The sequence below is a fragment of the Canis lupus genome, chromosome 25 (genome assembly GCF_003254725.2).
Source record: "Canis lupus dingo isolate Sandy chromosome 25, ASM325472v2, whole genome shotgun sequence".
Taxonomy (NCBI): Eukaryota; Metazoa; Chordata; class Mammalia; order Carnivora; family Canidae; genus Canis; species Canis lupus.
Window position 1 is genome coordinate 26,633,387 of NC_064267.1, and position 13,531 is coordinate 26,646,917.

At 40.9% G+C, this 13,531-nt stretch overlaps 1 protein-coding gene across 2 annotated transcripts in view; it reads right to left on the reverse strand.

The window, feature by feature from the left end:
• Positions 1-11,043, reverse strand: part of MTMR9 (myotubularin related protein 9) — a 53,030-nt gene extending 41,987 nt beyond the window's left edge. Inside the window, exons 1-2 of one of the 2 annotated variants that reach the window (XM_025462918.3) lie at positions 10,757-10,896; positions 10,365-10,414 (exon numbers count right to left, since the gene is read on the reverse strand). Coding sequence is in view for 1 of the 2 variants with exons in the window: in XM_025462917.3 (XP_025318702.1) it covers positions 10,757-10,938 (182 nt within the window). In the remaining variant the exon portion in view is untranslated. Of the gene's footprint in view, positions 1-10,364; positions 10,415-10,756 lie in introns of both variants that reach the window. The other variant, XM_025462917.3, reaches the window with a different exon arrangement.
• Positions 11,044-13,531: the final 2,488 nt, after the last annotated feature.

Below are 13,531 nucleotides of genomic sequence, written 5' to 3' on the forward strand. Positions count from 1 at the left end.
TCTGTAATTTATGTGTTAAGTGTTTATATAGAGATATTTCCAGAGCATAGGAAAATACTTCATTTCAGATTTTACTTACTTCCAACCTTGTAGTAATTGATTTTAAATATAAGCATCTTTTTCAGTCTTTAAAAACTATTAATTTGCAGTATCTATTCTAAATCAATGCCGAATCTACTCATAAAAGTTTGTACAAATGTAATTTTACCTTAACTGGAATCTTAGTCTTACTTATATTGTTGTTGTTTTGTTTTGTCTAATAGGTGACAGCTCTGACTTTTCTTTTGCTTTGCCAGTGGTTGGTCTCTTTCTTTTCCATTAATAATTCTGAGTATTCCCTAAACTAGGAATTCTTAGATTGACCAAATGCTGATCATTTTACTTATATTTTTTTCCAGTTTAGAGACACTACTCCTACAGCTACTCTTCCTGAACTCCATCTCAATTGCAAGCATCCCTATGCCTCATATTACTGCATTGTTAATTTGGACAGGCAAACACCATTAATATGGGTCAAATCCTACTAAAGTTATCTCTCAACACACTGGAATGCCTCTTATAAAATTTATTTGAAAAGTCACATGCTTGGCACTTCTACTTCTAGCAAAGGTAGAATAACACGGACCATATTTACCCTCCCACCTGAAACAACCAAAATAACCAGACAATAAAAGAGAGAACCGTTTTCAAGACATTGGACATCAAACAACAAAGAACAGAGATCTTTGGGAGATAGGAAACAAGGTGAATCCTAAAATTATCCCAGTTTATGGTTTTGAGAGTTTCCAGGCTAACAGGAGGGAACGTGGGTGGGGCTAATAGCCTGGGCAGAGCATCTATATTCAAAAAGAAAGTTCTGTATCAGTGACCTCAGATTTCACTATAATAAAAAAAGAAGAGCAAGTCAAATCCAAAGCAAAAAAAAAAAAATTAGATAAAGATCAGAGCCAAAATCAATGAAATAGAAAAAGGAAAATTATGGGGAACAATAAAAGCAAAAATGATTTCTTGAAAATAATAAAAGCAATAAGACACTAGCCAAAGTGGTCAGGAAAAAAGAAACTGAGTCTCAATTTACCAATATAAGAAATTAGAGAAATGAGAATCACTACAGATTGTATAGGCATTAAAAAGATGAGGAAATACCAGGAACAACTTTATGCCTATAAATTCAACAAGGTAAATGATATAAACCAATTCCTCAGAAGACACAAACTCAAGAATATAATTAATACTATAGCTATAAAATAAAATGAAATTTTCATTAAAATCTTGCCCACCAAAAAACCCTCCAGGCTTAGGTGGCGTCATGAGTAATTCTACAAAACATTTAAAGAAAATACCCTATCAATTCATGACAAACTCTTCCAGAAAGTTGAAAAAACGGCAATTATTTATCAACTCATTCCATGGGACTAGCATTACCCTAATACAAAAACCAAAGAAATGATGAGAAAATTGTAGACTAATATCTCTCATGAACCCAGATGCAAAATTTCTAAACAAATATCAGAAAATTAAATCCAACAATATATAAAAAGGATAATACATCATGAATGATGGGGGTTTATCATTTGAAAGTCAAAGAATCTATCATATTGCCAAACTGAAAAAGAAAAACTGTATGATCACCTCAATAGATATAGAAAAAGCATTGGACAATTCAACATCTATTCCTGATCCTAAAAAACAAAAACAAAAAAGTCAACTCTCAGCAAACTAGGAATAGAAAGAAACATCTTGAACCTAATAGTATTTACCAAAAGAAAACAAGACCAAAAGCAACACAACAAACCTAGCACTAATTATAGATTTAATGGTGAAAGACTAAATACTTTTTCACTAATACTAGAAATAAGAGAGATGTTCACTTTCACCACTTCCATTTTTTTTTTTAAAGAATTTTATTTATTTTTTTGATAGAGAGAACATGCGCAAGCACAAGCAGGAGTAGCAACAGAGAGAGAGGGGGAGAAGCAGACTATCCGCTGAGCAGGGAGGCTGACATGGGGCTTGGTGATCCTGGGATCATGACCTGAGTCGAAGGCAGATGCTTAACCCACTGAACCACCCAGGTGCTTTTCACCCTTCTATTCAACATTGTACTGAGAGGTAATAGCCAGTGCAATGAGGCAAGAAATAAATGGCATCCAGACTGAAAAGGAAGAAATAAAACTGTCTTTAGTTGTAGATGACATGATTGCCTATGTAGGAAAGCTAATGAAAAAAACAAAAACAAAAAACTATTAGAATTAAAAAGTGAGGTTAGTAAGGCTGTCAGATACAAACACAATACACAAAAATAAATAGTATTTCTATATACTATTACATCAATTGTTTAAAATACTCAGGACTTGGTTTTTATTCAAGATGGTAAGGCTGATAGATAAGGAGATAACTGTCATTGAAAAAATAGTTTGCTATTCACTGTTCTCAAAAGGAGAAGCATACTATGTCATGCAGGGCCACACATGGGGAAGCATCTGGTTAGTCAGGAGGCAGACAGAACAAGAGGAAAGCATCGACCAGAACTTTTACCGTTGAGGTTTCACAGAAAGGAATGGAAAAGGGTGAGTAGGTGAGCTGAGCAAGTTTAAGATTAGGTAGTTTGAATAATTTTGTCAGGCTCTACATTATACAGGTGATCCCTATTGTCTGATACCTGCCCCTGGAATAATTTAGGACAGGAGAATAGTAGTCCTGACTGCAAAAGACTGAGAAAGCAGATAGAGGGTATGGACTTAATATTGGTTGGTCTGCATATCAAAAGTGTGCCTGCAGGCAAGTTTCTTGCTATCTCTAGCAAATAGCTAACGTGAGAGGAAGTCCCTCTCTAGGTCTGCAAGGTCTGAAGATGTCAATGTGTCATAAAATATACAAAGTCGGGCAGCCCCGGTGGCTCAACGGTTTAGCGCTGAAGGCCTGGGATGTGATCCTGGAGACCCTGGATCGAGTTCCGTGTCAGACTCCCTGCATGGAGCCTGCTTCTCCCTCTGCCTGTGTCTCTACATCTGTCTCTCTCTCTCTCTCCCTCTCTCTCTCTCTCTGTGCCTCTCATGAATAGATAAAATCTTTAAAATATATATATACAAAGTCAAAATCATGACTAATACAAAAGGAATTAGAAATTGAAATTTTAAAAATACTATTTGAAAGTGTATCCAAAAATGTGGAATAAATGAGGGAAATCTGTCAAAAGATGTCTAAGATTTCTAAATGAAAACTATAACACACTGTTGAAAGAAATTGAAGACGATCTAAATAAAATGAATGGAGAGATATACTTTGCTCATTTGACAGAAAACTCAATATTAAGATATCAGATGTCAACTCTAACCAAATTCATTTATCAACAGACTCAACACAATTCCAACCAAAATCACATAGGCTTTTCTTAAAAAAAAAAAAAAGAAATTAACAAGTTGATTGTAAAATTCATATAAAAATGCAAATGACCTTAAATAGACAAAACAACTTTTTTTTGAAGATTTATTTATTTATTCATAAGAGAGACAGAGAGAGAGACAAAGAGAGAGAGAGAGAGAGAGAAAGGCAGAGACAAAGGCGGAGGGAGAAGCAGGCTCCATGCAGGGAGCCTGACATGGGACTCAATCCCAGGTCTCCAGGATCATACCCTGAGCTGAAGGTGGCACTAAACCTCTGAGCTACCAGGGCTGCCCAAAAACAACTTTTAATAAGAACAAACTTGGATAGCTAACACTACATAATTTCAATTTAATATGAAGCTACTGTAAGGGCACCTGGGTGGCTCAGTCAGTTAACTGCTTGACTTTTGGCTGAGGTCATCATCTCAGATTCCTAAAATTGAGCCCATATGGGGCTCTATGGTCAGCAGGGACTCTCTTCTCTCCCTCTTCCCCTCTTCCCCCACTGCCACCCTCCCACCCCGTTCGTGTGTGTGTGTGTGTGTGTGTGTGTGTGTGTAAGCTCTCTTGTAAATAAATAAATAAATAAATAAATAAATAAATAAATAAATAGATAGATAGATCTTGAAAAAAGAAAGCTACTGTACTTTAGACTGTGGTAATCTGTTAACAGCATCAAGATTTACACTTCAGGCATCCAGAAAACTTACAACAATAATTATTATTATAAGCAAATAACAATTATTAAACAAACAAAAAATACCCCAGCAAACCTTGGAGAAGGGGAAGAATCTGATTTCCAGAGTCAGTCACCACATTATTTGATCAAATGTCCAGTGTTCAACAACAACAAAAAAATCACAAGGCATACAAATAAACAGAAAGTACAGGCCATTCAAAGGAAAAAAATACATCAACAAAAACTTTCCCTGGGGACACCTGGGTGGCTCAGAGGTTGAGCGTCTGCCTTTAGCTCGGGGTGTGATCCTAGAATCTGGGATCGAGTACCACATTGGGCTCCTTGCACGGAGCCTGCTTCTCCCTCTGCCTGTGTCTCTGCCTCTCTCTGTATCTCTCATGAATAAATAAATAAAATCTTTAAAAAAAAAAAAAAACTTTCCCTGAAAAAGACCTGATGGTAGATATACTAGACAGCGATTTTAAAACAATGGTCTTAAAGATGCTCAAAGAACTAAAGGAAGATGTGGAGAAAGTCAAGAATGTGATGTGTGAACAAAATGGAAATACCAATAAAGAGAACATTTCAGAGAAACCCCCTCACCCCCCCCCCCAAGAAATACTGGAGCTGAAAAGTGCAATAACTGTAATGAAAAATTCACTAGAGGGATTCAAAGGCAGATGTGTCCAAGAGGAAGAAAAATCAGTGAACCTGAAGATAAAATGGTAATTATCAAGTCTGAGGAACAGAAAGAGAAAAAATGGGAAAAAAGTGAATACAGCCTAAGGGCCTGTGGGATACCAACAAAAGAACCAACATACACATTGTGGGAGTCCCAGAAAAAGAAAAAGGGACCGAGAATATTTTAAGAAATAATGGCTAAAAAATTCCCCAATTTGATGAAAGACATGAATATAAACATTCAAGAAGTTCAACGAACTCCAAGTAAGCTAAACTCAGAGAACCACACCAAAACATTTTTATCAAACTTTCAAAAGACAGAGAAATTCTTGAAAGCAGCAAGAGGGAAGCAAATTGTCACATACAAGGAAGCCACAATAAAACAATGAACAGATTTCACATCAGAAACTTTGGAGGCAGGACGCCTAGGTGGCTCAGAGTTTAAGCGTCTGCCTTTGGCTCAGGATGTGATCCTGGAATCCCAGGATCGAGTCCTACATCAGGCTCCCTGCATGGAGCCTGCTTCTCCCTCTGCCATGTCTCCTCTCTCTTTGTGTGTCTCTCATGGATAAATAAAATCAAGAAAGAAAAGAAAGAAAAGAAAGAAAGGAAAGAAAGGAAAGAAAGAAAGAAGCTAGCTTTGGAAGCCAGAAAACAATAAGCTAATATATTCAAAGTGCTAAGAAAAAAACTGTCAACTAGGAATCCTATATCCAGCAAAAGTGTCCTTCAAAAGTAAGGGAGAAATTAAAAGACATTCCCAGATAAACAAAAGAAACAAACACATAACGTTACAAAACCTTTCATACATATATGAAACCACTTGACATATGATGGATCAGATCAGTCAAGAATGGGTTGCTAGGTAATGGTATTAGGAAAACCAGCTTGATACCTGGAGAAAAAACATTTGAAATGAAGGTAGAAGCCAAATGAATTAAGACCTAAAAGTGAAGGGTAAAACTATAAAGCTAATATGGAAGAAAATGTAGGGAATATTTTTGTGATTTTGGGATAAGGAAGGACAAACAATAAAGTATAAAAAAGTACAAACAATAAAAAATTGATAAATCCTGAATTAAAATTAAGGCCTTTTGTTCAACAAAACACCTGAGAAAAGTCAACAAATGGGTGAGATTAAGAGAAGACACCTGCAGTGTCTAAGTATAGAATTGATACCTAGAGAGTAAAAAAGGAACTGATGCAAATTAATGCTAGAAAGACAACAATCCCAATTTTTAAAATTAGGACAAGGAAATTCACAGAAAAGAAAAAAAAATTTAATTGCTCATAAGTCTATACAGAGATACTTAGACTCATCAGTAATTAGAGAAATACAAATTAAAATAAAGAGATAAGAGGCATCTGGGTGGCTCAGTTGGTTAAACATCTGTCTTCTGCTCAGGTCATGGTCCCAGAGTCCTGGGATCAAGCCCTGCATCAGGCCTCTTGCTCAGCGGGGAGCCTGCTTCTTCCCCTCCCTCTGCCACTCCCCTTGCTTGTGCACTCTCTCTCTTTCTCTCTGTGTGTCAAATAAATAAACAAAATCTTTAAAAATAAATAAACAAACAGATACTATCCACAGTCATCAGACTAGCAAAACTTAAAAAGACAATAATACCAAACTTTGGCAACAATGTGGTAGAAATTGGAATCATAGTGGGAGGGGCAAAGGGACTAGGCATTTTGGAGGGAGAGTCTTTAGGATTACTTGATGAAGTGAACTAATTTTATTTATCCGCCTTCTGGCTTGATCCCATCCTAGACACAATCTCAGAGAAATTATTGTACAAGACTGCAAGTGGACCCAAATGAGTACATTTTTTCAGTACATTTTGATAGCAAGAAATTGGAGGTTATCTAAAGGGTCAGATAAGTAAAATGGAGACAATTTGGAATTCTATGCTGTAGTCAGAAACAGTAAAATGGATGTATACACAGCAATATGAAGAGATCTGGAAAAAGAGTACTGAGTTAATGTTGAGAAATAGGATAAGACCTGCAACATAATCTTACCGAGGGAAATGAAACTCACACACAATAGTGTTATATATTTTATAGAGATAGACATATATCCAAGGACAAATAGCAACACTTAACATATTTGCCTGTAGGGACTGAGAATGAGGTAGAATATAGGGGTGAAAATTAGGGCTTGAAGAATAAAATGTAAAAAAAACAAGAAAACCTTATAATGAATCAATCATGAAAATGATGAGTTATCAACTGAATAAGATTAACTCAATCAACTTTCTACATCTGAGGTCCATGAAAAGAAAAAAGTATAGCTGTGTAACTTGTGTAAAACCTCGTGTGCTGGAAGGATCTAAGAATATTGAGTATGCAATGTACATGAGAACATTCTATGAGTTTATAAAGCATCATTGAAATACAAGTTACTACTAGATATGAGTAGGGTTGTATTCCTCCGTGATAGAACTGAGAGGTTCAAAGAGGTTAAGTAGCTTGCCCAAGGACACCTATCTAACAAGAGGTAGAACTAAAGGAGGCATCCTTAATACTGTGCATCCCATTTATAATTCACTAACAAGGCATGGCAGCTCAGCCTTCAAAATACATCTCAAAAAAAAAAAACCAAACAAAAAAAATACATCTCAAACCTGACTGCTTCTGATCACACTACTATCACTTCCACTCTTTAAGTCACTATCACCTTCTCCCTGAACTATGCAACGGTATCCTAACTGGGCCTGCTGCTTCCACTGCTGTTGCGCCTCTGCAATCTGTTTTCTGCCAGTAGCCAGACCCATCCTCTAAAAAGTCTATCAGTTCTTCCTTCCTTGCTTTCAACTCTCCAAGGGCTTCCTTTGAAAACCATCACAATGGCAAATAAAGCCCTACACCATCTGGCCCCTGCTTATCCCGCTGACCAGCTTCTGCTACACCCCTTGGCTCTACCCTTTCTCACTGCCCTCCAGTTACACTGGCCTCTTTGTTCTTCTCCGTACATCCCAGTCGTGTCCCTGTCTTTGCATTCGCTGTTCCCTCTGGCTGGAATGCTCTTTTTCCCGATATTCACATGGCTAGCTTCCTCTCTTCCTTCAGACATCATCATTTAAATGTCACTTGTCCTTTCTGAAATTCTTTCTAAGCACACTGCCTCCTGGCATTCTCTATCCTCCCGTCTTCCTTTATTTTTCCCTCCTGGTACTTACTACCTGACACTTATTTACTTATTTGTTGATTTATTTGAATGTCTATCTCCTCCGCTAGTATACAAGCTCTCTGCCCCTGTTAGTCACCAGTGCACCTGCAGAGCGTAGGCAGTGTGCAGCACACAAAAGACACATGAAGTATTTCTTGAGACCGATAATTAAACTAACTCTGATCCAACAACCTAGATTATGCTCTTTCCATCACATCATCATGTTTCCTGGGAAAAAGATAAATGTATACACAGTTTGTCATTTCTCCCCTAACAGATGAAAAGGTCATGTCTTACATACTTTTTTAAGCCCTACCAGGCCTAAATGCTGGGTAAATATGAAAGGAGAGTGTGAAAAGCAACCATAAAATAAGAAAAAAACAAAAGGGAGTTGGTGGTAAAGAGAAACTCTAATGTGTATTCTTTGGCATCATTGATCATTTGGAGGTCAATTCTTCTTTTAATTCCTATGTGCCTATCTGCACAAGTTAGGAGTTTTGGAAGAAATAAAAATTAAACAAAGGGAAGTCCTGGCTTCAAGGATCTAACATATATATAATTATCAAAATACAAATTTTAATATGTATTTATTAAAGAAGTATAAAGAGCTATAGGATTTCAAGGTGAGGAAGACTACTTCTACCTGTGGAAACTAAAAGATTCTACAAAAGAGGGGGCAGGTAAAATGGTTTATACTAAATACTGATAGATGAGTAATGATTCAATGATAACCTATGAAACTCCTGAAAAAGTAAGAACTATACTTTATTCATCTTGGTGTTCCTCATGCCTCACAAAATATCTAGAACATAACGACATTAAATAAATCTTTAACAAACTTGGGAGGAACAAGGCATTCCAGGCAGAAGAAGAGCATTGGTAAGATACAGACATGAGAATGCAGGACATAGTGAGCAAAAATAAGACTGAGGACTGACTAATAGAAAAGGTTCATAGAAAAGAAAAGAAGAAAAAAGAAAGAAAAGAAAAGAGAAGAAAAGAAAAGAAAGAAAAGAAGGAAGGAAGGAAGAGAAAGAAAGAAAGAAAGAAAGAAAGAAAGAAAGAAAGAAAGAAAGAAAAAAAAGAGAAGAAAGGAAAAGAAAAGAAAGAAAAGAAAAGAAAACAAAAGAAAAGAAAAGAAAAGAAAAGAAAAGAAAAGAAAAGAAAAGAAAAGATAAAAGGTTCATGAGGGGCAGTGGGTGGCTCAGTCAGTTAAGTGCCTGTGCTCAGCTTAGGTCATGAACCCAGGATCCTAGGATGGAGCCCCTGCTCAGGCTTCCAGCTCACTAAGAAGCCTGCTTCTTAGCAGACTAATTCTAGTGGTAATTTCCATTAGAAATTACCATATATTTTTTAAAGATTTTATTTATTTATTCATGAGAGAGACACACAAAGAGAGAGGCAGAGACAAAGGGAGAGGGAGAAGCAGGCTCCATGCAGGGAGCCTGATGTGGGACTGGATCCTGGGACTCCAGGGTCACGCCCTGGGCGGAAGACAGGCGCCAAACCACTGAGCCACCCAGGGATCCCCTAGAAATTACCATCTTTTAAGGCATAACCTTTCTAGGAATCCTCTTAATATCCAAATTCTCCTGAGAGGTAATAAAAAAGCTGTTGTTATTCATTTATACTTTAGTGTTAACTGGATAATCCATTGACCTTCTCCTGGCTAGAGTTAAGTACACAGGACCATTGGGGAAATAAGAATTTTGACTGCAGGCATGAGCATAACTTTTTTGACTCTGAGCCACCACCTTGGAAAGACAGTGCCTGGGATGGGGAAGAAAAAAAAAAAAAAAGGTTAATATCTTTGCTTAAGAGCCAATTCTGGGGATCCCTGGGTGGCGCAGCGGTTTGGCGCCTGCCTTTGGCCCAGGGCGTGATCCTGGAGACCCGGGATCGAATCCCACATCAGGCTCCCGGTGCATGGAGCCTGCTTCTCCCTCTGCCTGTGTCTCTGCCTCTCTCTCTCTCTCTGTGACTATCATAAATAAATTAAAAAAAAAAAAAAAAAAAAAAAGAGCCAATTCTGTGTTGTTGTTGTTGTTGTTTTTCCCCAAAAGCAGAACTTTAGTAAGGATAAATGAAAAATATTATAATCTCCCATAGTAGGAAGCATGCAATTGATGACCCAGAAGGTCAGGTATAAGGAGAGGGGTGTCTGGGTGGCTCAGTCCACTAAGCATCTGCCCTCAGCTCAGGTCATGATCCCAGGGTCCTGGAATCAAGTCTCCAGAGGAACCCACTTCGGCTTCGGCTTCGGCTTCTGCTTCTGCGTCTCACAAATAAATAAATGAAATCTTAAAAAAAAAAAAAAAAAGAGATTTTTTTTCTTTAAAAAGGAGAAATACGATACAGTTAACATTTTTGAAGGAAAAGAAGAAAAAAAAAAGTTTTGTGGAATTTAGACACTACATACTAAGTTCTTTGAGTTTTCCTCAAAAGAACTCACCAGTGGCAAGTGAAGATTTTCCCCTAAATCACATTCCAACACTTGGTGAACTGTGGCGGGCGATTAACAATCCAAGGGAAATGATGGTGCAAGAAGAAAAACACGAAATAAAATAAAAAAAATTTTTAAAGATTAAAGATGCTCCCAAGAATGTCACGTATCACAAAGGACCGCCGGGATGGGAGTGACAACCCCCCGGCGACCCCGGGAGTGGCTCGCAGAGCGCACGGACACAGGCGAGTCCCGCGCGGTCTCCGGCTTTCTCCCATCCCTGGGGTCCAGCGCGGCCGGGGCGGGCTCCTCCACCCGCGGCCTGGGCGAGGGGCGCGAGGGGCACCCCGGACGCGCGGCCTGGGGGTGCAGCCAGGGCCCCGGGTGGCAGGGGCACTCACCGCTTGTCGATGGCGTCGATGTTGGAGTGCAGGAGCCACAGCTCCTCCGTGTTGTCCTGCCGGGAGGACAGGATCAGGTGGTGGCCGGTCAGACACAAAGTGCCCTCGACGGCGGGGTAGAAAGGCCGGTGCAGGACCACGTTGTCCACCCGCGGGGTCTTGATCAGCTCCGCGAACTCCATGCTGCCCGCGGCCGGAGCCAAGGGCCGTCCGAGGCGGTCGCGCGGCCGCAGGGCCCCGGAGGAGCACTACCCGCCCGTAGTGCGGGGCCAGGCCGGAGGGGCGGGGGCGGGGCGGGGCGGGGCGGGGCGGGGACGCCGGGCCCCGCCCCAGGCGACGTGGGCGCCGCGAGGCCTGCGGTCCCCGGCCCCCGGCCCCCGGCCCCCGGCCCGCGGCCGCCGCGTCGCTCTCGCGCTCCCGGTGCCCCCGGTGCCCCCCGGGTCTCGGGCGGAGAGGACGCTCCGCCACAGGCCCTGCAGCCGCTGCCGCCGCCGGGGGCCTGGCCGCGCCTGGGCCGGCTGACGGGACGAGCGGAAGGCCGCCTTGGGGGCCACTTTCCCAGACCGACCTGCTCGGGACTCCTGGCGGAAGTAGCTTCTGGGAGCGGGAGCCTAGCGCAACTCCGGGCGGAAGCGCTGGAGCTCGAGACTCGGAAGACCGCGGAGTCAGAGACGGAAGTCAGTCCGCCCCCGGAAGAGGTGCTCCCGGAAACACAGACTCCCCGGTTTGTGTTCCTCCCCTGAGAACGCTCTTCGCCTTTGTGCCCGCCGCCGTCCCTCCCACCCCCTTCCCAAATACTCCGGGGAAGGTGTGACGACGGGAAGAGGTCCTCGGCTGCCTCCCTGCGCCCCCAAGGGCTCTTCATAGCGTGGGGCTGCTGTAAATTGTGATGATGTTCGTCGACTCGCCGTGCGATGGGATCAGGGATTGTGACCCGGGAGCATCCACCAGGTGGAAGGGAGAAGCCCGGGGCCCGGCGCCGCAGACTCCCAGGGAGCGCCGCACCGAGGTTCTGTGACCTTGAGCAAGGAAAGGGAAGGGAAAAGCGTGCAAACACCTATGAGAGGGACCTAGGTAGAAGTAACGTGCAACGCACAGAAGAGGAGAAGATCAATCCTCTCAAGGGGGAAGCTCAAGTGACTTGCCGAAAGTTGGCCTGTAGCCGACTGGGCTTCAATCTAGAGCTATGCAGTCAAGGTACTAGGGCATTGATACCACCCCACAGCCTCCCCGTTAGATACGGTGCCACTGAACTACTTCCAGATAGCTAAGTTATGCCAGAAATTTACTCAAATAAGTTCCCCTTGCTTAGTGCTCCTCCTCCTCCTCCTCAAACTATTTGCATTATGAAATAGAGAACCAGAGGGGAAATGTGCATGGGCCGGAGTCCTGGTCTACTGGCAGCCCATTAACCTTTGAAATCTCCACCATCTAGTACCTAAGGACAGCTAATAGACTAAAGTCTTGCAGCAATCAAAGACAAAGTTAATTGCCTAAAATCTCACCAGATCACCCACCAACGGTGTCCCTGCTTCTGGCCTTGCCCTTCCTCAAAAAATGTTTCCTTATTAAAACAAAAACACTTTATAAGATTGTTACAGCTGAGAGTCCAGCTTTGCTCGTCTGCAAAAGAAAAAGGGAACCAACAAGAAAGGGAGAATGCGGGAATTGGTTTATAAAGCTATTTTTTTTAACTGGAATTTTTATTGTCCTTCTACTTTGTGGCTCATTATAACAACTCCCAATGGAGGATTTATTTCCAGAGTAGAGAATCAAGGAAAGTTTTATGGAGAAGGTGTCATTTGAAATAATGACCTTGAAGGATGAGTAAGAGTTACACCCTCAATGGGATGTAGCCAAGATGTCTTTTCTTAATTTAATGATGTCTACTAGGCATAGGGGAAAATTCCCCCAAAATTCCGTGACTTTTTCTTTTAGTTTAACCAAAAACAAAAACAAACAAAAAGCCTATGGAAAAAAACATTATCATTACATTTAAAAATGTTTAATATTCCATAAAGGCATAAACTCTTTGCCCACAAGAGAAAATTGTCAATATTATGCTGGATTGGAAACTATGAGAAAATTACATCTACTCTGGTTTGAAGCTTGAAGCAAAGAAAGCCCCTGAGATCTGCAGAAAACAAATATTCAATAGCAAAGAAGAAAAGGGATGCAGAATATATGAATGTAGAGAGTACATAAACAGTAGATGGCAGTAGAGCTTGGCAGTAATAGGATAGGCTTCCATCCTATTACGGTAATTCTGTGAGGCTGTAGTCAAACAAGTTTATTGTCCAATCGGCCTGGATGCAAGGGTCTCAGACCATTCAGATAAACAAAAGAAGATGATGTAATTTCTTTTAAAATATTCATTCATTCATTCATTCATTTTAGAGAGCACAAACAGGAGGGGGGCGCAGAGAGAATCCTCAAGCAGACTCCCCACTGAGCTCAGAGCCCAACCTGAGGATAAAGGCTTGATCCCAGGATCCCCAAGATCATGACCTGAACGGAAATCAAGAGCCAGCCACCCAACCAACTGAGTCACCCAGGCACCTTGATGCATTTATAATGCACGTAAAACAACTCAACACCTTACAGGTGTTATTATTTTAATCATTATTTTATGAGGTAATAAATGACATTAATGTGTAATCATCTTATTCCATCAAATAGTCACCTAGTATGTATTAAATGCCTCCTTGGTCATCAGCACTGTGGGGAATAGAAGCAATAGATTTGACACAGCTCTTGACTTCAAAAGTAATAGCT